This window comes from Sebastes fasciatus, chromosome 5, assembly GCF_043250625.1.
Source record: "Sebastes fasciatus isolate fSebFas1 chromosome 5, fSebFas1.pri, whole genome shotgun sequence".
In the NCBI taxonomy this organism is placed as follows: domain Eukaryota; kingdom Metazoa; phylum Chordata; class Actinopteri; order Perciformes; family Sebastidae; genus Sebastes; species Sebastes fasciatus.
The window spans coordinates 35,204,497-35,229,147 of NC_133799.1; the positions used below are offsets into that span (position 1 = coordinate 35,204,497).

The 24,651-nt window shown below is 40.0% G+C and overlaps 1 protein-coding gene and 1 long non-coding RNA gene across 3 annotated transcripts; both read left to right on the top strand.

Moving 5' to 3' along the window:
* Positions 1-6,096: 6,096 nt before the first annotated feature.
* LOC141768570 (uncharacterized) lies at positions 6,097-6,794 on the top strand. Its single transcript, XR_012594094.1, has 4 exons — positions 6,097-6,209; positions 6,262-6,372; positions 6,558-6,623; positions 6,706-6,794. It is a non-coding gene; the product is annotated as an uncharacterized LOC141768570 (long non-coding RNA).
* A 6,194-nt stretch (positions 6,795-12,988) lies between these two features.
* On the top strand, positions 12,989-22,839 carry dohh (deoxyhypusine hydroxylase/monooxygenase). 2 transcript variants are annotated; one of them, XM_074636955.1, is made up of 6 exons: positions 12,989-13,081; positions 14,837-14,946; positions 15,290-15,457; positions 17,407-17,483; positions 19,232-19,487; positions 21,375-22,839. In XM_074636955.1, exons 2-6 carry the CDS (start codon positions 14,841-14,843, stop codon positions 21,683-21,685), a joined length of 918 nt encoding a protein of 305 aa, XP_074493056.1. In that variant the 5' UTR covers positions 12,989-13,081; positions 14,837-14,840; the 3' UTR covers positions 21,686-22,839. The 2 variants fall into 2 exon arrangements, with proteins under 2 accessions (XP_074493056.1, XP_074493057.1); XM_074636956.1 differs by having other exon boundaries at positions 14,840-14,946.
* Positions 22,840-24,651: the final 1,812 nt, after the last annotated feature.

The window sequence follows — 24,651 nt, forward strand, 5'->3', positions numbered from 1 at the left end:
GAATTAGGTGCGTACAGATTTACTAATACAAATTCTAGGCTATCCACCAATATATCTTGCATAATATATCTACCTGCTTGATGTATTATTGTATCATTGACCACAATATCTACTTCCTTTTTTATACATTATCATTACAACTTTAGAATTTGAGCATCTGTGTGAAAAGTATATGTTATCCCCCCACTCTGTTTTCCATTTAATCTCATACAGTTGGGTAGAGTGAGTCTCTTGTAAACAAAATATATCATAGTTTTTATCCGTAAGCCAACTAATAAAGTGTCCCCTTTTCTTCCTATCAGCTAAACCGTTACAGTTGAAGTTTGATATTACTAACTTAGACATATTTGATCTTCAGTGGATTCTATACTTTCATGATTCTTGAAAAAAAAAGGAAGGAAATAATAATAGTGACACCAAAACAGCGGCTATATTTTTTTTATTTTCTGCATTGATGCTCTTTTGTTCTTAGTTTTGCGCTCATAAATTGGGATTGGATGTTTTGTTATAGTAAAATGTTTCTCTTAGACGCTATTTAAAAAGGGAGAGAAATATGACAATAGAAAATATAGCCGCTGTTTTGGTGTCACTATTATTATTTCCTTCCTTTTTTTTTCAAGAATCATGAAAGTATAGAATCCACTGAAGATCAAATATGTCTAAGTTAGTAATATCAAACTTCAACTGTAACGGTTTAGCTGATAGGAAGAAAAGGGGACACTTTATTAGTTGGCTTACGGATAAAAACTATGATATATTTTGTTTACAAGAGACTCACTCTACCCAACTGTATGAGATTAAATGGAAAACAGTGGGGGGATAACATATACTTTTCACACAGATGCTCAAATTCTAAAGTTGTAATGATAATGTATAAAAAAGGAAGTAGATATTGTGGTCAATGATACAATAATACATCAAGCAGGTAGATATATTATGCAAGATATATTGGTGGATAGCCTAGAATTTGTATTAGTAAATCTGTACGCACCTAATTCTGATGATCCACTCTTCTTTCAAGATATATTCAACATGTTGCAAGAAAAAAAACAACAACTACATGATAAAAATTTGATAATGACAGGAGACTACAACACTGTGTTGGATGTAGATCTGGATCGAAAAGGCATACAAACTAAGAATTATCATTCTAGAGCATATAATGCTATTTCTGGCCTCATGACCTCACTAGATTTAATTGACATATGGAGATTGCAAAATCCAAAGCAAACAAGATATACATGGAGACGAGGAAATCAGGCTAGCAGAATAGATTATTTCTTAACATCATTTTCTTTGACTCCAAAAATGAATAAAGTCGAGATTAAAGAGAGATTTAGGTCAGATCATCATCTTATAACCTTGAGCATTTGTACCACAACGTTTCATAGGGGTCCAGGATACTGGAAATTAAATCAGAAGCTATTGAAGGATAAAGAGTTTATAGATACAACAAACAAATTCATAAAAGATTTCTTTGTAGTGAATAATGATACAGCGGATCCTTTGATTATATGGGATGCTTTTAAAATACACCTTAAGGGGACACTGCATTCAATACAGCTCAAGGAAAATTAAAAATCGTTTGGAGACAGAAAAAATATTGATAGCTGAGATAGAAGATTTAACAGAACGGGTAGACAATAATACAAATGTGTCACAAGCTCTACTGGACAATATTGTGCACAAGGAAAGAGAGTTAGAAAGACTATGTGCAGAGAAAGCCAACGTATCATATTTGAGAAATAGAATAGAATGGCTGGAAAAATCGGGAGAGATCAACCAAATATTTTTTAAATCTGCAGTATAAAAACACTGTAAAGAAAAATGTTTTGAAGCTTGTAGTAGGAAATAAAATCATTGAAAAAACCAAGGGAAATTTTGCTGGTACAACATAATTAAATATGTCCTTTTTTTTTTTTTTTGTCTGTAAAATAGAATAGATAACTGTGTAAGCGAATGTGTCTAAGTGGATATCTATATGTAAGCGGGTGTGGATATAGACATATGTATATACTGTATGTGTGTGTGTGTGTATCTACATACATAGTCAAAATTGTTGGTACCCTTCCGTTAAAGAAAGAATAAAAAAAAACAATGGTCACTGAAATAACTTGAAACTGACAAAAAGTAATAATAAATAAAAATTTATTGAAAATGAACTAATGAAAATCAGCTAATGTTTTTGAATTTTGGTTCAGAATCATTTTAAAAAACAAACTAATGAAACTGGCCTGGACAAAAATGATGGTACCCCTAGAAAAGATTGAAAATAATTTGACCATAGGGACACATTAAACATTGGTATCATGGTGTGTACCACACTGAACATGGACCACCGAAAGCTAAGAAGAGAGTTGTCTCAGGAGATTAGAAAGAAAATTATAGACAAGCATGTTAAAGGTAAAAGCTATAAGACCATCTCCAAGCAGCCTGATGTGTTTAGGCAGTTGATCGCACGCTAAAATACCCAAGAAATTTGTCCCATTAATAATTCTTTTTCTAACAATGCTAGTTAGTTCTATAGTATTCATAGTGTTTTAGTAGTAGTCCATGAGCAGTTTTCTCCTGTTTGAGCCAAAGTGGACTTAATGGAAGACAACCCCGGAGGGCACCAAATCATAAAAAAAGTGAGACTGGAATTTGCCAAAATGCATATTGACAAGCCACAAAGCTTCTTGGAGAATGTCTTTTGGACAGATGAGACAAAACTGGAGCTTTTTGGCAAGTCACATCAGCTCTATGTTCACAGACGCCAAAATGAAGCATCCAAAGAAAAGAACACTGTACCTAATGTGAAAATGCAAGAGTGGCGTTAGGAAAAGCGTCCTCTTCAAAAATTGTGAAGTTTGGTAAACACGACCTCAGCTGAATGCTGACTATATACACAAAGTGTAGGTAAAAGGTGGAGCTAGTGACATCTCATGAATACGCATGGTTGACAGGGCTTGAGGTTGCCCCCTTCACACTACATACATTTTTTATTTTTTTTTTTATTTTTTAAAAACCCACTATATTGTAACTCTACCGACATTGCACCGCTTTTTTTTTTTTGGGAGATGACTACAAGCAAAGTTAGTGGTGTACTAACACACATCTACCAATTTAAATGTTAACAAATCATTACAACATAGATACATCTCCTAAAGAATTTTATGAGATGGCATACAAGAGATGACCCCCATTTGTCCCTGGATACAGGCTTGATATCTATTACAAACAATACCACCCCATACCCCCACACCCTCTCACAGATACATCTCCTAAAGAATTTTAGGAGATGACATGAAGGAGATGACATACTTCCCTTCTCACACCATTTGTCCTGGATACATGTTAATATCGACTACGAACAACACTAATCCATACACCCTCTCACAAACAAACATATTGTTACAGGAGCCATGCTGATATAGCCTGCAAACAGTACCAACCACCACAGCATCAAAAGACATAAACATTTTGACCATAGCACACTAGGGTTTGTTTGATCTTTTATGGGTACTGTAATAAAAAGACAACTCTTGGATACAACGGAGTTCACATATAGGGATACAACTGTGTTTTGTTCACTGAAGCAGTATCCACAGGAGGGGGTCTTCTTTTGTTTACGGAGCAACTGATAACATCTTGGATACAACCGACTTTTTTTTTTATCTGAATCAGGATCAACACTATGGGTCTTCTGTGGCAACATCAAAAAGCAAAAACATTTTGGTCACAGGGACCAGGGGTTTGTTTGAACTTTTAATGATACTGTAATAAAGACACATATTGGGATACAACTGTATTTTTTATCTGCATCAGGATCCACAGGATGGGGTCTTCTTTTTTTGTTGTGGAGCAACTGATAACACCTACAGCAGACACCTTTGGACAACTATCAATAATTAACATCAGCCCTAGGGTTACAAAAAGGTCACCAGGGTCACCAAGGGTGCACCTGCATCCCCACACACCCACACGCACGCGCACGCGCACACACACACACGCACGCGCTTTTCACATGCACGCGCAAACGCACCAGTCTTATACTACTCACAATGATTATCTGCCATGGTAAAACTCCCAATATATCTAATATGACATTTAAACACCAGATGGAGACCTGTAATACATATGCAGGCGCAAAAAAAACAAGACGGAGCACCTGGCTAAAGTGGTCTCCAGTGCTGAGGAAGCGAGTGAAGTCTTTGAGGAGTTCCATAGTAGTGTGATTGGTGGCCACTGTGGAACTGAAAAGACCCATAGTGCAATAATCACCCGCTATTATTGGCCTGGAATGGAGGATGATATTCGCAAGTGGGTGAGTTGGTATCTTCCAAATAATGTGGTGGAATACATTTTGGTTCAAAAGTAGAGCATACATATGTTTGAAAGATGTATAAGCAAAGGGCTATCACTTTTCAATATAATATAGTATAACATAATATTCATTTGCACTACCATTCGTCATCATTTTGAAATAATCTTTCACTGCTTAGATTGCTGTGTCCACAGTGCCAGTTGAAGAGAGCAAACCTCAAAGAAAAGCAGGAGTACAATCCAATAGAGGTAAAGGAAACAACAGCATATTGTCAGCTTTGAAACACATAAACAGTGATGCTCATGTCTTTTATTTTTGTTTTTCCCAGGTGACAGAGCCCTTTGAACTGGTAGGGATGGACCTAGTGGGTAAACTCACAGCAACAGATGGTGGCTACCAGTACATATGTGTCATGGTTGACTATTTCACCAAATGGTCAGAGGCATACCCACTAAAGAGCAAAACAGCAGATGAGGTGACCAATTGTATTCTCGATTTCTTTTACAAATTTGGTGCACCTAAAAGACTGCTAACAGACCAGGGCTCAGAATTTTGCAACAAGGTACAGTGATGATGCTATATAAATCCCCAGTATCTAACAGTTGCTGTGCTGATATCTTTCTTATTCCTGCTGTCTGATGTTTGTCCAAATTAACATTTCAAGGTCAACTATGGCCTTTGTAAGAGGCTGGGCATAGAAAGGAGCCTGTGCTCCCCCTATCATCCACAGACCAATGGCCTTGTGGAGAAACTGAATGGGACAATACAGAGGTATGTTTTAGTATTAAATACTTCAATAAATTCAAGGTCTTCATACAATAAACACATTTCCTGTTCCTATATGATCAGGTAAGTAGTGATAATACTTTCTGAGAATAGCTTGCTTTATCATACATGAGAACCATAATTCTGTCCTGCCTGTACTTGAATTCTGCATTTTCAGGTCGCTGAACAAACTTGTAGCCGAACAACCCAAACGGTGGGACCATTTCCTGCAGTCCACCATGTTTGGCCTTCGGACCAAGAAGCAGCTGACGACAAAATACACTCCTTATTGTTTGATGTTTGGGAGGGAGGCCAGGTATCCTTCTGAGGTGCCCAAGGAGTACAAAGTAAGATTTTCTAATGTTGTCACATTTTTTAAAAGTCTTAATTAGGGTCATCTATGTCCTCTACTTTCAAACTGTGATTTGTGGCAGGTAACTGAAGACAAAGTCCGCAGCCTGCTGGTGAGGGAGGACATCTGCGAAGGACTGAAGAGTCAGAAAGGTGTCTTCAAAGAGGTGAAGGCAAACATAAAAAAAAGCCAGGACAAAGTCCGTAAGAGGAAGGAAGAAAGGGGCCAGGAGGACAATTTCAGAGTGGGCGATTTGGTCTTGAAAAAAAACATCCGACAGGAGCAGAGAAAAGGGGGGAAGCTGGAGCCAGATATGTTGGGACCCTATAAAATCATTGAGCTTGAGGGAAAGATTGCCGTCCTGGCTACAAGTAAGGGAAAGGGAAAGCTTCAAACAAACATTGATCTGCTGACACACTATTTCCAGCCAGAGGAGAGGATCCCTGCTAAACTGAAAAAATTGTCAGATCCTTCTCCTCTGGCTGGTCCACAACAGACACACACACAGACACTCATACACAGCACACAAACACCCACATCTGAGGTCATACCAAAACCATCGGAAGCTCCATCCATGGACTGCAAGGCCCAAAGACCATCCAGTGATCTCACAAAGTACAACTGAAATTATGCATTGCACAAATAACTGGCATTGCTGTGTTTGCAGTAATCCGAGACATATGGACGGGGAGGAGAAGGGAGACCCTGTGGTCCAAGATCGGGCCTTATAAAATCTATTCGGAAAACCTCATGGTCTTGGCCCCAGGAGAGCAGCTGGAGGGAGAGGTACTTTAAAAACAAATATTGGACTGATCACAACTTACTATTGTACTCTTAGATCGTGAATGGCTATCTAACAATGGTGGGCAGGAAAGCTGGAGCACTAGTAATCGACACGTATTTGATGACCTCACTCTGGCAGGGGACACACAAAGGTGGTTTAAGAAGGGTGAGTAGGACTATATAGTTGGACTGTGTGTGTGTGTATGTATATATATATATATGTGTGTGTATATATATATATATACATATATATATATGTATATATATATATATATATGTGTGTGTATATATATATATATATATATATATATATATATATATATGTGTTGATACCTTTTTTTTTAATTTTAGTTGGACCTTTTCAACCATGACGTGGCAGCTGGAGTGGTCTGTCACAATGGACACTGGACACTCATTGTAAGTAATCTCGAATGTTAACAGATCGCGACGCAACCATGAGTCCACCTGATGTCTGAAGGGTTGGCTAACATTTCTACAGATCATGTACCTTAAGGAGATGAGGGCCTTGTTCCTAGACCCATTTGGGGCCACAGATGAGCAAATCCAGAAATGCAAGGATGTGACCAGGTGAATTAACTTTAATGTGTGCATTACACAAATGCATTTGGAATATTCTTTTGGCAGCAACACTAAGATCAGTAAATCATTGTCCTAGGAACTATTGTTTAACTATAACATAAGCTTGTCCTTGTGAAGTCCCTTAACATGAAATTGAAAATGATATTACTTGGCTTTATGTTAAAATTGCCAAACTGTAATCAATCTTTATCTGTGTAGAGCACTGGTCCGTCAAAAGTGCCCAGCTGTTGGGAGATGGGCATGTACCACAGTAGGGCATCCTAAACAGCAGGATGCTGTATCATGTGGCGTGTTCGTGTGCAAGGTAACAATTTAATTATCTCTGTGGCTATCTGTCATTCTAAAGTCATCAGAATTATATTTATCAGAGACTTTGTAGTTTGCAGAGCAGATTTTATTGAAGGAGGCGATCCAGTACCCTGTGGACCACGAGGGTGTGGCAATATTGCGGCTCAACATAGCAATATCTTTGCTGAATAATTCAGGTGTACAGAACTTTGCCAGGTATACTTAAATGTGTTTGTATTGGCATTAATCTACATTTGCGCCTATATATTTTTACAGATGACCTATCGCAGCTGTGTCGAGCATGTGGGGAGCTCAGCTCAGGGGCTGACATTGATGATTGGGTAAGAAGATTAATTCATATCCTGGCCAACGACTGGGATGCACCTTGGATAGGTTACCTCAACATCACCGGGTGAACACTCACTATAACACAGATATTGAAAATGTCTAATTTAATTCACCTAACTTGCATGTCTCTGCACTTTTGGAGGACACTGGAGCAGCTGAAGGGAAATAAGAACACAAACTCCACACAAAGGACCACAGCTAAGATTTAAATGCAGAATCTGACACCCATTGCCATACAGTTTATTATGATGATGCCTAATGAAGTTTAAACTGCAGAATTTAACATCCTAAAATGGATGACTGATGTGAACCTGACAATGTTTTGACAGCATTCTAAGGTCTGTTTTTTTAATTTTTCCCTTTCAGATTGAGTGCACCACCTGTGCTCTGTGGTACCACACTAGATGTGTTGGCCAGCCCTCCACAGATGTAGACTACTTCTGCACTGCATGTACGACTTAAAAAGTAGTTCCTACACCAGCTCAGGAAGTCTGGCCTGTCTCAGCTGCTGATCCAGTTCTACAATACAGTGGTCAAGTCTGTTCTCCGCACATCCATCACTGGGTGGTTTGGATCCAAACAGGACAAGAACAGGCTACAACGGATGGTCAAGACTGCAGACCGACGTAGCTTCGATCAGGATATGTCCTTTAACTCCCACATAAAACAAACCTCAAGGACTGCCTTCTTTCATCTACGTAACATTGCGAAGATCAGGCACATCGTGTCTCAAAATGATGCAGAAAAATTAGTCCATGCGTTTGTTACTTCGTTCTACGTTAGCTTAAGTTCAATAGAACCCTGATACGATTGTTGCACAGAAATAAGTTCATTATTTTTAGGTTGAAGCAATTACTGAAAGTCCTCCTTAGACTACACTGTACAAGCACTCACATGTAGGCTACTTTCACTAACTATGTTGCATGAGTCAGATTGTGCAGTATAGGAGTACAGATGTTGTATCACAAGTTAATCTGAGCTGATCACAGTTTGCCACAGTTGAATGGGTTCGACCTGGGTGTAAATATCAGACTGTATTTGTAATTTACAGGCTGTATGAAAGTATAAACAGGTCTCTAATCAACTTCACATCATACTAATAACGATATGATACATACACATATCACACTGACAGCAAGAAAAAGTTTTAAATGATTTATCAAGGATCAAAACACGCATGTCAATAAATCTTTCACAAAATATTTTCGTTGTCAGTCTTATTTTTGTATCTTACATTATTAATCTGATGTCAAGTTGATTTGAGACCTGTTCATACTTTCATACAGCCTGGAAGTGAAATATACCGTCTGATGTTTACACCAGCTCCACCACAGAAGCGTGGAGATGCTGCTGTGGCAAACTGTGACCGCTCAGATTAAGTTGTGATACAACATCTGTAGGCTATCTACCATCGATCAGGTTTTATATTCAATGCTACAGTCATTAATCTCTCTCATCACAACGCTGTTCTTCACTGTGCAGCACATTCACCCAGATTACACTGTTAACTCGAATTTTGCAACTAACGTTATCGAGACAGCATTTGAAAAACTACGCACAGGGTTTTTGTGTCTGCTGAAACATTACGATCGGATCGGTTGCTGAAACATTCATCTCGATCAAGATAGAAATGCATGAAAACATTATCCATCTTCTTTGAGAAAATATCAATCGTCTAGCTAAAAAAACAAACACTAAATGCTGGAGTCGAACCACATGTAGGTAAGAGACTATTAATTATGTCCTAACGCCCTTGAATATACCGCTAAGCCACGGAAACAACACACATACCTACCTCGATTCCCACTATTAATTACTTTAGGAAACGTTAATAAATTAATGAAAAATAATACTATCTGAATGCATCTAAAATGTGAGAAAATTAAGGTATTATATATTGAAGCCATACAATATAATTTCTTTACAATTTATTCTATCAATACTGGCTGCCTTTTCTATGTTGCATCATTAAGACCCACCGAAATCAGATAACAACATATGCATCACTATGGTGTGCAAAGTGCTAATTGTACATATCAACAACGTGCCCAAATTCTAGTTCAAATAGGTTTCTTCAATGTAGGCTCTGTATCTTGACACAGACATACGTACATAGACTTACTCATTACTATGACAGAAGGAAAGACAACAATCATCATTAGTGATTCAAAATCAGCGTTGTTGGTTAACTACGTTATGTGTACACATATGGGGAATTTGACTGTTCTTTTTTTGTATCGCTCTGTGTAGCCTACTTACATATAAATAGACATCACAGCTAAGAACAAAGACCACACAGTTGAACACATAAAGTAAAAGAATAGACAGGACCGTATGTGCGTAGTTTTTCAAATGCTGTCTCGATAACGTTAGTTGCAAAATTCGAGTTAACAGTGTAATCTGGGTGAATGTGCTGCACAGTGAAGAACAGCATTGTGATGAGAGAGATTAATGACTGTAGCATTGAATATAAAACCTGATCGATGTTAGATACAGCCTACAGATGCTGTATCACAGGTTGATCTGAGCGGTCACAGTTTGCCACAGCAGCATCTCCACGCTTCTGCGGTGGAGCTGGTGTAAAGTTTAAACATCATACGGTATATTTCACTTCCAGGCTGTATGAAAGTATGAACAGGTCTCAAATCAACTTGACATCAGATTAATAACGATATACGATACAAATATAAGACTGACAACGAGAATATTTTGTAAAGGATTTATTGACGTGAGTGTTTTGAACAGGCATTGTCTCCTACCACCTACTTTACTCTTGTCCTCAGAGCGGCATCGTAACAGCAGCCTAACGCACGTGAAATTAATTTTCCAGCAAACTGTTCCGTTAGATACCGACACATGAATGTGATAGAGAGACGAAGAGATCAATATGTTTATTTTCAGGTGAATCGACAGGGGTCCTGACAGGCCACTCCTACCACACATCTGCACGGGAATATCACCAGTTAATTCAGCCACCAGTTAATCTTGCACACCGGCACTGTGAGGACTACGTGACGTGAATGAGAGAATCAGGAGGGAACGAGGGTTCAGAGACCTCCTCACCTACAAGCTCCTCCATCTCTGTGTCAGAAAAACTCCTTTTCTCTGTCTTCCTCTCGGGAGTCGCCGTGATTCACCGTAAAGATCCACTGATCAACAACAGGCTCATTCACATGCAGAAACATTCATGAGGTGCTTTGCATTGACCATTTATGGTTGAAAGTGGGCGTGTAGTGGGCGGAATATGAGGCGGATTCACGTGCGCACATTTCCAGGTGGAGTGTGATTTATAAAGGGAACATTGCTTGCAGGTGTGCGTACGCACGGTTTATAAGTCAGATTTTTTTTGGCGTACGCCATTTTCGGCTTTTGTGCGCACGTACATTTTTAGTATGGATCCTACGCACTGTTTTATAAATGAGACCCCAGGCCGCTACTATTGGCCTGGACTGGAGGATGATATTCGCAAGTGGTTGAGTTGGTATCTTCCAAATAATGTGGTGGAATACACATTTCGGTCCAAAAGTAGAGCATATGTATGTTTAAGAGATGTATAAGCAAAGGGCTATCACTTTTCAATATAATATAGTATAACATAATATTCATTTGCACTACCATTCATCATAATTTTTTTATTATCTTTCTCTGATAGCTTGCTTAATCATACATTAGAACCCTAATTCTGTCCTGCCTATACTTGAATTCTGCATTTTCAGGTCCCTGAAAAAACTTGTGGCTGAACATTCCAAACAGTGGGACCGTTTCCTTCAGTCCACCATGTTTGGCCTTCGGACTCAAAAAACAGCTGACTACTAAATACAGCCCGTATTATTTGATGTTTGGGAGGGCGGTGAGGTATCCTTCTGAGGTGCCCAAGGAGTATTAAGGAAGATTCTGTAATGTCACATTTTTATTAAAAGTCTTAATTAGGCTCATCTATGTCCTCTACATTCAAACTGTGATTTGTGGCAGGTAATCGAAGACAAAGTCCGCAGCCTGCTGGTGAGACATGATGTCTGTGAAGGACTGAAGAGTCAGAAAGGTGTCTTCACAGAGCGGAAGGCAAACATTAAAAAAGCCATGACAAAGTCCGTAATAGGAAGGAAGAAAGGGGCCAGGAGGACAACTTCACAGTGGATCTTGTTCCCTAAAAAAACATTAGACAGGAGCAGAGAAAAGGGGGGAAGCTGGAGGCAGATATGTTGGGACCATATCAAATTGTGGAGCTTGATTGAAAGATTGCAGTCCTGGCTACAAGTAAGGGAAAGATTAAAACAAACTGTCAGGGGGACGGGGAGAGGGACGCAATTTCGGACCAGGAGAATCTAAAAGTTAATCCTGAAGGTTAACCACAAAGAGGAGAAACACCAAATGAAAACAGGCCTAAAAGGAAGGCTCCCTACACTCAATAGATCTCAAAAAGACTTAAACTAAAACACTGCTGCCGAGCAGCTGACTAGAACATAAATGAAACAAAAGAACCAGCGAAGGCAGGCCACACAGACCTAACCCACTCTAAGAGACTCCAGAGAAGAGAAGAAGCTAAATGGTGAGTGAATCCCACAGATAGGTTCACGTGGTACTTCTGCAGATTCACACACCCCCTATACAGATAGAGCACAAACAGGACAGCACTCTCACTACCTCTGACAAAGAGACAATGAGTCAGCACCTGAGCACTGAAACCAGGAGGAGATATAGGCTTCAACCAGCTGATTGTCATCAGGGACAATTAGTCTCCACAGCTGCCTCTGCTCAGAGATAATGAACCCAACCAGCCTGTCAGTATGCCCTGATGTTGTCTGAGTGAAACTCTGAGGTCGTCTACTGTCATCTTGATGTGAGATTAGTCTGTGGTAGAGGACAGTTTCCTTTTAGTTCTAATCTGAATTTAGAGTGAAGGTAGCCCATACATTAGATTTTTAAAGGGCTTTAATTTTGAAATTCTACATCAGAATGTCCTGATACTGTCTGAGTGATACTCTGAGGTGGTCTACTATTATTCTGAAGTGAAATTAATCTGTGATAGTGAACAGTTTCATTTAATCAATTCTATCTATTTCAAATGAAATTAAGCACTTAGTAGAAACATGGAGGTGCTGAGAGTGAGGTGGTATACTGTAATTCAGAAGTCAGATCAGTCTTTGAAAATGTATTCCTTTAATATCAAGTTTGACTAAGTATTTACACAATTGGAATAACATCATTCTCTGAAGTACATTTCGGAGGCGGTTGTTTTTCTTTTAAATTATCATTCATTTCATATGTATTCATTTTGTTTCATTCATCTATTTTTTTTACTTATTTATTCATTTGTTTAATTATTTATTCATTCATTTATTTATTATCAACAGACTGACTGACCTCTTGAATGAATCTGAATGGCCCATCACGTTCATCATAACGGTGCTTTTATTTTGAAGTCAGTTCCTACACGCTCTTACCGTAATGCCTAGGATATAGACGTACCGCAAAACAACGTGGGGGCTGGCTTGACCGCAGAATTGGGCTTTATTGTGAAAATTTCTCAAATTGTCTTGTCAGCGGAAGTTGCAGGACGCATGCAGCAACGTTAGGCAGCAACTCTCGGTTGTCTCTCCCAGGCCAGACCTTCTCTGAATATCCCTCTAGTCTGGAAGGTTAGTAGTTTCCTCGCCGTGTGTTGCTCTCTGTGCTCTCTGTGTGGTACAGCTGCTCGTGAGGAACCTTCAGCTGCAGTCAGAGGAGGCTTTAACTCAGGAAGCTAACTGTTAGCTTAGCTTCAGCCGGCTCACCCTTTCATAAGCACAGCTGGTGCAGTAACTTTAAGGTGACACGTGGCTAACACGCAGCGTTTAGTCCTGTTATGTGAGCTAGTGTCTTATTACAACGAATAAACCCAGTACTACTAGTATCATCAATGTACAGTAGCTGTGCGTCCCAGTACCCATACTACTGAACTTAACCTAGGTCACACCCAGACCAGACATTATAGGAGTTAAAGGCAGGGGGACAGACTCCAGGTCGCCCAGTTTCATATGATACCAGTATCTCCACTGTAGCTTTATAACGGTTTCATATGATACCAGTATCTCCACTGTAGCTTTATTACTGTTTCATATGATACCAGTATCTTCACTGTAGCTTTATTACTGTTTCACATGATACCAGTATCTCCACTGTAGCTTTATTACTGTTTCATATGATACCAGTATCTTCACTGTAGCTTTATTACTGTTTCATATGATACCAGTATCTTCACTGTAGCTTTATTACTGTTTCATATGATACCAGTATCTTCACTCTAGCTTTATAACTGAGCCCTCTACAGCAGGTTGTATAGTCTGCCTATAGCTCCTCATCTTCTCCTGTCATACCTGCTGCTTCTCCAGAAATGTGTTCATTGCCTCTCTGATCCTTTCTTTTACTAGTCTTCTCTGTACCCTGGCTCTTATGTTTTGAGCCCCCGATCAGGGCTTTCCACAATGATATGGAGTAGCCAGTCAGTGGGAAACAGTAGCCAGCTAGAGGGGTTTCCGGGGGCATGCCTCTCAGGAGAATGTTTTTTTGTAGTAAAAGCCCAAATTTGGTTCCTTTAGCACATGCTAATGCTACTATTCCATCATATACACTGATCTTGTTTTTGTTAACATGTAGCTAGTGTATCATTGTAAAGGAGAATCAGGCTTCTAGTGTGTTATAGCCCCCACAGTCTGTAATAGTTATTCATATTTAAAACCACGCCTATTCCTGACTGATCAGAACTTTTCTAATTTAAAATCATAGACCTTATTTATTATCTATTTATTGACACCTTCACTGTGGTTTATCAAGACATGCCACAATTATAGTTGATGTCTAAATGCTCTCTTATTCAATGGAAATAAACACGGTTACTTTAAGGGTCCCAGGTCTTATCTAGCCCATGTATTGATTTTAAATTAAACTATTTATAAAATAAATGTATGGCAAAAAGAACTCTGAAATAACAAAACGTGTCAATTGACTCAAATCATGTGAATCTAGTTAATCAACTCAACTTCTGTACATTTTCTGGTCTAATAACATCAGAAAAGTCAGCACAAAAACTGCAAATTCTCACAGTTGTGAAGCTGGAAACATAGTGATTTTACTTTTTACTTTTTTACAGAAAATAGTAATATGATGATTTATAAACTGAAATAAAAACAAAAATTGAGAACACTTAAGCCACACTTAGCATTGTAGCATGGCTTGTATTTTGTAATGATAAAAATGTACTTAAAGAAAATGAGTCAATGGAACAAACAGAAATCATATTACCAATACTTAAAAGTCCCCACAAATTGAAGTGCACTCAAACGAAACAGCTCAGCTAGAAACTGGTTTGCACATCAGAAAACCTCACATACAGCTGTCTGTCTCCCTGTGTGTAGCAGTATGACCAGTGTCGAAGAGATGGACGCCTTAGGACAGGTTCTGACGGACCCAGGAGGGGACCTGACCCGGCGGTTCAGAGCCTTATTCACCCTGAAGAACCTAGGAGGTAACAAATGTCCACAAACACAAAGCATGCATGAACATGTTGAGCATTTGAAAATAAGAAATTGTATAAACGCCTCAAATGGTCTAAAAGAGATGTGCGACGATGCCCTCAATGACTCCTCCAGATTTAAATAAAGGTTGAATGAATGAATGTTGTTGTTGACCTGTTTCAGTCATGGAATACAGACTCTTGGTTATGTATTGGGAAGATACAATTACTATGACTCGTAGTTATGACGTAGTCAAATAAACCAAAACGATGAAGTCTTCTGGATGAACACTGAAGAGGAAATCAGTGTAATGTCTTGTATTATGTGAACTGATTTATGTTACCTATGGTTCAGGTGCTGACGCTATAGAATGGATCAGTAAGGCCTTCACTGATGAGTCTGCCCTGCTGAAGCATGAGCTGGCTTACTGCCTCGGACAGATGCAGGACCGACGGGCCATACCCGCTTTGACTGCAGTACTGAAAGATACACGGCAGGAACCGATGGTCAGACATGAAGCAGGTAAACATGCACATGCTTTCATTCATTAATTAATTTCTACTTTTAATTTATGACTAGAAAAACTTGTCACATCGTGCTGAGCTGCATATCAAATGAATCTTCAGGTCCCCAGCTTTTCATATCATGTATACACACTGTTTTATACCCGGTTCAGACTACACAATATCAGCCCGATTTATAGATCGGGAACAATAAATGAGTGTCGTGTGCGAAAATCGATCGTTTTATCTCGTGTTTGATTTTTTTTTGTTGCTTTCCACGACGCGTTCCGTCACGGCCGTGAATTTGACCGGCTGAGGGTAGACGCCCGCAGCTGTAAACAGAAGCACATGGCTACTTATTATGCAGAATGATGTCATCGGACCTTCCGGACTTTGCTGTAGGATATTCAATCCAGGTTGTGTCGAAGTCAAAATACTGTGCAGTGTGAAAATGAACCGGATGCGTCATCTGGTGAACCCGGTGAGCTCCAGCCACCGGTGACACGGAGGGAAGCCGTCATTCATTTTCACATACCACCCACACTGCAACGATAAAAAGCCGGTTGAAAATCAACAACGTTTCCCTTTAAGCCCATAAATGTCTGTGTGGTGTACAGTATGTGGAAAATGCAGCACTTTCAGTGGACTTTTAATGAGTACTGCGTATAGTAGCTGCCACCGGTGTTTTCCGAACTAGCCCGTCTACGTCTACTGAGAACGTCGGGCCTGTGCAATCAATGCAATTCTTAAAGGTCCCATATTGTAAAAAGTGTGATTTTTTGTCTTTTATAGTATAAAGCAGGTTTAAGTGCAATATAAATACTGTGAAAGTATCAAAACACTCAATCAAGGGAGAAATACACACAGCCCGTATTCAGAAATTGTGTGTTTGAAACAAGCCGTTAGGATTTCTGTCCATTTGTGATCTACTATCTACAATATTTAGACCATTTCAGAGTTTTTAAACGTAAACATACTAAATGTGTCCCAGTTTATTTCCTGTTGCAGTGTATGTGAATGACATCAGCTGACAGGAAGTAAACATGGACCCAAGCTGTTTCCTAGCAACGCAATTTCGTTGCCATTCCGTTGAAATGCGTTAAAACGCGTTAAAACGGAGTGTTTCAGACAGAGCATGAATACAGGTATATTCAGGCAGACAGCATGAGAAAAATGTGTTTTCTGAACATTAAAGTAAGCAAACATGTTCTAGTAGAAACCCAAAATACAAGTATAGACCTGAAAATGAGCACGATATGGGACCTTTAATGTTTTTTGACATCAATTATTTTGTTCTGAAGATGATTCTTCGTTCTCTACTCGGTAGGACACAACCTCAGCTGAGCGTGTGCACATGCACACACACATACAGCATGTGGGGGTGGGACTGATTCATACCAATAGGCATGTTTCTCTGTCATCATGCTCACATTGTTTTGAAGCGGAGGCCAGTGGTCATAAAATGTGCACACATAGCGAATCACAACTTTTGAATCAAATCAAATTATTAAAATCAAAAAATGAATATAATAAAGTAGCCGGCTGGAAATGTGTAGTCGGCTGTTTGGCCAGCAGCAAACACTTTTTAAGGAAAGCTCTGCTGTAATGTTCCTCAGATTAATACACATACTAACACGCACATACTAATAGTATACACATGTATGTGCACTTTTAGTATGTGCGTTTTGTAGTGAGCTGACCCTTCACCCTTGTACGCACCCTCAAATCACTTTACTGGCACAAGCCAGGCAGTAGAAAATGTTCAGAAGATTATAGTATGCAGAAACTGTGTGTTGGTGTAACAGCATCTCATCACATAACACATGGATTTACTACTCTTTACTACTTAATACTATTTACTAGTGATACACAGGATACAAATACTGCATGAGAACTAGAAGCTGTAGAACAGTGCTGTAGATGTGTGTTTCTGTCACTCTGACTGTGTGTGTGTGTGTCTGTTTGTAGGGGAGGCTCTGGGAGCAATTGGTGATCCTGTGGTTCTGGACCTACTGAAAGAGTACAGTCAGGATCCTGTCATAGAGGTAGGACCAGAACACTCAGGCTTCGTCCACCCTGGGAACGTCAGCCGCGCTCCTGACGGCATAATGGCCATTTCATTTCATTATAAATGTCATTTATATTTATTTTAGACAGAGAAAGGTTAAGAAACGTGTGTAAATAATAGTAATAATCCACAATTAAAACCCCGTACTATATTCATTCATGGAGCCCTGCAAGTCACTGCATGTTCTACAACACTATCCGGCATGTATATTTCAGAATAAAAGCCTTGTGTTAACAAATGAAGGAATTCTGTCCATGGAAAAAACGCTTGATGGCTTTTATTTTTAAATGAAAGCAGGACGAGTTGATTTAAAGATAAGTCTTTATTTATAGTCTTTTCATCTCCATAACATTTTCTACTGATAGAGACATTGAAACTGTAGTATTGTTACTGATATGATGTTAATATACAGTCAATAGATCACTTTCACTGTCTATTGTTGCTGTGAACTGCGCAGCTCGCGTCAAAAATCGCCACGCACTCCGCCACGCACTCCTGAGAGGTCCCTGGTGTGAACGAGGCTTTAGCTTGTACCTAGGGTGCGCTGGTATGTCTAAATTTACACAGAAACACTACATTGACAAGGATTTAAGATGGTACTTAAAAGACACATGAAATCACAGGAATGCAAGTATAAGCTGCTGTATATTACACACCCAGTTTATTCTTCAACCATTTAATTTTTGCGCAATGATGCTGTTTTAATTACCTTTTGTCCACTCTGCAAGGCAAGAGCCTGGAAGACATTCAAATCAGGAAAGCCCCCTTAAAGGGACTGTTTGTAAGAATCAGAAATTGCTTGTTAACAGCGACACCTGTGGCCGTTAAGTCAACAAAAGTCAGCGTCCTGTTGCTCGCGCTTGTGCTCGCTCTACATAGACATGAACGAGCATCGCTCAAAACAGTGAGGCGACACACGTCAGCTAAAACCACAATATCACTCTATATTTCACCTGCTTGGCAGTAATGTTAGCTGACCAGACGAAGGTCTCTCCATGAATCAATGCTGATCCTAGTGTTGGCTTTTCCTGCTTCAGCCTCCCGACCGCGGTCAGAGGGAACAGGGGAGACACCGGAGTTTTGGTCGCTCACGCGAGCACGCATGAGGCACTGACCCGCAATGATTTATACGTGTAAGAAGTTACAAACAGTCCCTTTAGTGCCTGGGCCATGAAGAAAGTAAAAAAATATATTTGAAATAATTGGAACCTTTTAAAAGGAGCTAGTATGACACGGTTGGTACTGATGGATTCATTAGGTTTACTATGATACCAGTATCTTCACTCTTGCTTTAAGCTGAGCCCGCTACAACCTAAAAATTGCAAGTTGTGTTAATGTTTTAAAGAAATTGGTGGCATTAAAACTAATTTGCGTTATTACCGCGGTAACTTTGACCGCCCTATTAAGTATACTGAATGAGATTTATTTATGAGACTACATTTATTGGCTATCATTTTCTCATTGTTTCAAAGAGTGGTACGCCGAGGATGATTTAATGTAAATAAAATCATATTATTCGATCCAGTTAATAATTATTTTTGATCATTATTAATTCATTTTGATAACCATTTTAATACTGGTTTGAGCTTATTTGGGTTTTTTTTGTTGTGACTTTGCTTCAGTCTTGGGTCCCCGTGTCACGTCTGAGAAATGCAAACAAAACTGTATATTGCATAAAACCTGTTGTAAATAAATGTCATGTCCCCCCCCCTTGCCTTCCTGCAGGTTGCAGAGACGTGTCAGTTGGCTGTTCGTCGTCTGGAGTGGCTGCAGACCGGAGGAGAGAAGCAGCTGGATGATGGAAGTACAGATAAGAACCCGTACTGCTCCGTAGACCCGGCCCCTCCAGCAGTGAGGAGAAGCGTGTCGGAGCTGCGTTCCATCCTGTTGGATGAGAAGCTTCCACTCTTTGAACGCTACCGCGCCATGTTTGCCTTGCGTAACCTGGGCGACGAGGAGGCTGTGCTGGCACTGGGAGACGGTAGGATACAACAGTGTAGCTTACTTTTTTATCTATATAACGCACCGCTTAAAACCACACAAATGTAACTTTAGATCTGATAACTTTCAATGCGAATTGTGGGGGGAAAAAACAGTGGGTCATTTGCACTGCCTTTTAGAGAGATTTTAGTTTTTTTGTTACAACAGTGACAACAATTAATCCCTTCATACTGCGCATTATTGTCCCTGATCACTTTTTTCTGTCCTTTCAAAGTAAGACGACTGCTCAGCAATCCGAGACAGTAATATTTAACAATTTTTCTACTACTGAAAACACCATAGAGAGGGTAACCTTTAAACTTTTTCTCATGAATGAGACCCAGGACCTTGATCAATAGTCATCCAGGGGCCCATTTCACAAAAAAACATTAGTTAGCACTAGGGATGTTAATAATTAACCGTTAACCGACATTAAGCATTTTAACCGATTAACGCTATCAGTTAAAACGGTTAAAAGAAATATTAATAATGAATTAAAAAGCTGAGAAAAATTCAGAGGAGCGGCTTGTCTCTTTAAGGAGAAAAGCTGGTCCACCTTAAGAGGCGGAGCCGGAGTTGCAGGATACAGAATATTGGCTCCCGTCTATAGCTCGCTTAAGCGGAGGAGTTGTAGCCTCGTAGCATTTATCCACAGACAAATAAACTGTACACACACTGTCTGCTACAGCTACGTTCACAGCTATAACGCCACCGACAAACCCACACTCCTCGCCGCCACACACACACACACACGGTCTGTCGTACACTCGCAAAAGTTACGCTGCAATGACAGCGGCGGCGATCACAAAGCTACCAGAAGAGCTACAGCTGCTAAAGTAGCACTAAAACACACTCCGTTTGTCGGACAATCGCTATCGTTAATCTGGGCAGACAAAGTATAGTTGCGCCAGGCAGACACACAGCGGACAAGCTGCTAAACTAAACTAAATGTGCGGTGGAGACTTTTACTGGGAAAGTGGCTGCATGTCCGCGACACTACACGCAGCACCATGGCTGCTAGTAGCTCTCCTGATGGTGAACTGGGGACTCCGTTGTCTGTTGTGCTCATACACTGCAGCTGGCGCATCGCTGCATGCGAGACACAAATCTTGTCGGTTAATAATCGGTTAACAAGGGTCGGTTATCAGTTAATAATCGGTTAACGAGGGTCGGTTATCGGTTAAGAATTTTTTAAGAATGCTCGTGAATGCTGACAGTTGAAATTAATTGCAAATCGCTGCTGAAAATACAGAAATCTTACAGCGAAAATGCATTGCAGTGCTAAATTATTAAAGGTCCCATATCGTGCTCATTTTCAGGTTCATACTTGTATTTTATGTTTCTACTAGAACATGTTTACATGCTGTAATGTTCATATAAAAAAAAAATAATGTTTTATTTAATGTTTAAAACCGTGTAATGGTCTAAATATTGTATATTTGTGACATCACAAATGGACAGAAATCCTAACGGCTTGTTTCAAACGCACAGTTTCTGAATACGGGCTGTGTGTATTTCTCCGTGTATTGAGTGTTTTGATAGGTTTAAGTGCTTTATACTGTTAAACTGTTTTATAATATAAAAGACCTGAAAATCGTACCTTTTACAATATGGGACCTTTCAGACCAGAGTATTGATATGCTCCGACGTTATCGGTTCTTTTATCAGTACTTTTTAACGCTTTGGTGTAATTTAATATCTGCAGCAGGTATCTCCACTGCTATCTGTGTCGGGGCTGAGCTCCTCCAACTACACACACACACACACACACACACACACACACACACACACACACACACACACACACACACAGCAGCCCTGTAACGATAAGAGCAGGGTTTGTCTTGCTCGAGTGCCTTAACCTCTCTTGCTGTATTTTTCTCTCCAGGCCTGCAGTGTTCCAGCGCTCTGTTCCGTCACGAGATCGGCTACGTCCTGGGTCAGATGCAGCATCCGGCAGCGGTCCCGGCCCTGTGCGCAGCCCTGGAGCGTTCCAGCGAGAACCCCATGGTCCGACACGAGGCGGCGGAGGCCCTCGGGTCCATCGGCAAAGAGGAGTGCCTGGCCGTGCTTCAGCGTTACCGCGGAGACGGAGAGCGCGTCGTCAAGGAGAGCTGCGAGGTCGCGCTGGACATGCTGGAGTACGAGAACAGCGAGCAGTTCCAGTACGCGGACGGACTGGTCAGGTTACAGGGTTAAAGGTCTACGTTGACACCCGAAGGTGCTTCCCCTCAAATCGCTTCTTTAACTTCTTTAACTCTGAGCTATCGTATTACCTTAGACAGCAGAGACAGCTGCTGTGGAACTATTGGATCCTGTTGGATGAAGCTTGATGAATTGTATGTATGCTTGTAGGAAGGAAACTCAGCACATAAGCAATCACAAATGGAACTCTGAAAGCCCACATGAACTTGTATGGTTTGTGAGTTGGTGAGCTCATAGCTGTGGGAGACAGGGACGAGAAGAGTCATTTGTTTTCTTTCCCCCCCTTCAAGATTTCACTCCATATACGTTTTCACTGTTATTATTTGGATTATAGTGGAAACTACAGGACCTCCACTTTACTCCCATACTCCGGTCATCTTTGGGCTGAAGGATGAAGTCATGATGGATTGATGTGATGATTGATATTAATGGCTTTTCTTCTGAAAGTGTGTTTCTTTCTTCTTATTTGTTTTGTGTGGGAGCATATAGGCGTAGTTTGAACTTTTAGGTTGGGGGTTAATAAAAAAAGAACTATAGGAAATGTAATGTGTACAACAGAGACTTCGTTTACACAAAAATGTATAATCCGGCACCAGAAGGTGCATTTTTATATCCCGACTAATATGCCCAATGAGTGATGGAATATTGCAAGAATGACCATAGAAACCCGCCAGTAAACCAACAGTAGGCTACCCGGTGAGTGTCAAATAGCATTATGTTAAAGGTCCCATATTATAAAAAAGTAAGATTTTCATGTTTTCTTTATTATAAAGCAGGCTTAAGTCCTATAGAAATACTGTGAAAGTATCGAAACGCTCAATCCACAGGGAAATACTCACAGCCCGTATTCAGAAACTATGCATTTGAAACAAGCTGTCAGGTCCGTTTGTGATGTCACAAATATACAATATTTAGACCCTTTACACAGATTTAAACGCAAACATTCTAAATGTGTCCCAGTTTATTCCTGGTTGTAGTGTATGTGAATGTCATCAGCTGACAGGAAGTACACATGGACCCAAGCTGTTGCCTAGCAACGCAATTCTGTTGCAATTTCGTTGCAATTCCATCGAAATGCGCTAAAACGGAGCGTTTCAGACAGAGGGTAAATACAGGCATATTCAGGCTGACTGTATGAAGAAAATAAAGTTGTTTTTTTTAACATTAAAGCATGTAAACCTGTTCTAGTAGAAACACAAAATACAAGTATGAACCTGAAAATGAGCACGATATGGGACCTTTAAAGGTCACATATTATACTCCATTTAAACTAGTTATTATAGGTCTCAGACACCTCCAAACCATGTCTCTGAAGTGTTTTTTTCAAAAAAACAATCAGATCATGCATTCCAGCATGTCTCTATAACCTCTGTTTCAGCCCATTTCCAAAAGTGCTGATTTCTGTGTCTGTAGCTCTGTAGGTCTCATATTATGCTCATTTCCAGGTTCATAGATGTATTTTAATGTTGCACTAGAACATGTTTACATGCTGCAATGTTCAAAAAACCCTTTATTCTTCTCATACTGCAGCCTGAGTCTGCCTGCCTCAGAGCCTAATTCAGCCTCTGTCTGAAAACCCCTGATTCACAGCCTGTCTCCTCCCACTCTGCTCTGATTGGTCAGCGTTTTCTGTCAATCAAACGTCCTCAACAACAGCGTCACCCTCCCCCTCCCTCCCGGAGAAGCTCTCTCTCTCTCTCTCTCTCTCTCTCTCTCTCTCTCTCGAGAGAGAGAGAGAGAGAGAGAGAGAGAGAGAGAGAGAGAGAGAGAGAGAGAGAGAGAGAGAGAGAGAGAGAGAGAGAGAGAGAGAGAGACGAGTGGAGAGATAGCAGCTAGAATAAAGTTTATAAACCACTTTAAAGTTTATAAACCAGAAACTTCACCCAGCGCACGTTACCGGAGGAATCTGATCAGAAATCGGCGACACATGATGAACATCTGCGGTCCAGATTCCAGGTTTTCCTGACGGTTTCTCTCAGGTAAATAATGCTGTTTATATCTCTGTTAGTTAGCTCAGTGTTTACCTCATGCATCAACTCTGTAAACCGTAAACATACACTCTGTTTTACGTTTGTCTTTACAGATCCATCTGTGAGAAATGACCGACAGAATCATCCCAGAGGAGAGCAGACAGCTGAGAGCAGATGGCTCTGTTTACATGGAGATACAGAGCTAACCCGGTAGCATGTAGCTAACCCGTTAGCATGTAGCTACTTGCTAACGGGTTAGCTACATGCTACCGCTATGACACGGTGTGTAAACACAGCGACCATCAGGGTGGAAAATAGAAGATGTGAAACAGTAGTCAGTTCATTATTTCTGCTAAAAGATAAATGTATGGAAGATCAGAGTAATGGTATATTATTTACAGTAGTAGCTGTCTCTGTGTTACCATGACTACAGACCACCGGAGCTTAGCTTATCATAGTTTACCAGAGCTGAAGACTTTCTCCTGTACCATGTTAACATAACTGCAGGTGAGATGATTACAAATGCTGTGAATAATTAATATTGTCATCTGTCAACTCAAATAAAGTTTGACTGTGAAACAGAAATGTGTTGTGTTGCTTACAAGTCACTATTTACTACCTGTAATCTGCTACATGCATGACATCAAATATATATAATATATAAATATCATCTGTTTAAACAGTGTAATTACATAAAGCCTTTGTGAAAGAACATGTTATATTATATTTCTCTCCTTAGCTTTCTGTGGTCCATGTTCAGTGTGGTATACACACCATGACACCAAACAGCACAGTGACTACTTTTCACCCTTTAAATAGGCAGACTGACTGATTACAAGTTTGAAGATACCTGTGATGCTAATTACAGGACACACCTTAGTTTAATATGTCCCTATGGTCACATTATTTTACATCTTTTCTAGGGGTACCATAATTTTTTGTCCAGGTCAGTTTCATTAGTTTGTTTTTTAAAATGATTCTGCTGAACCA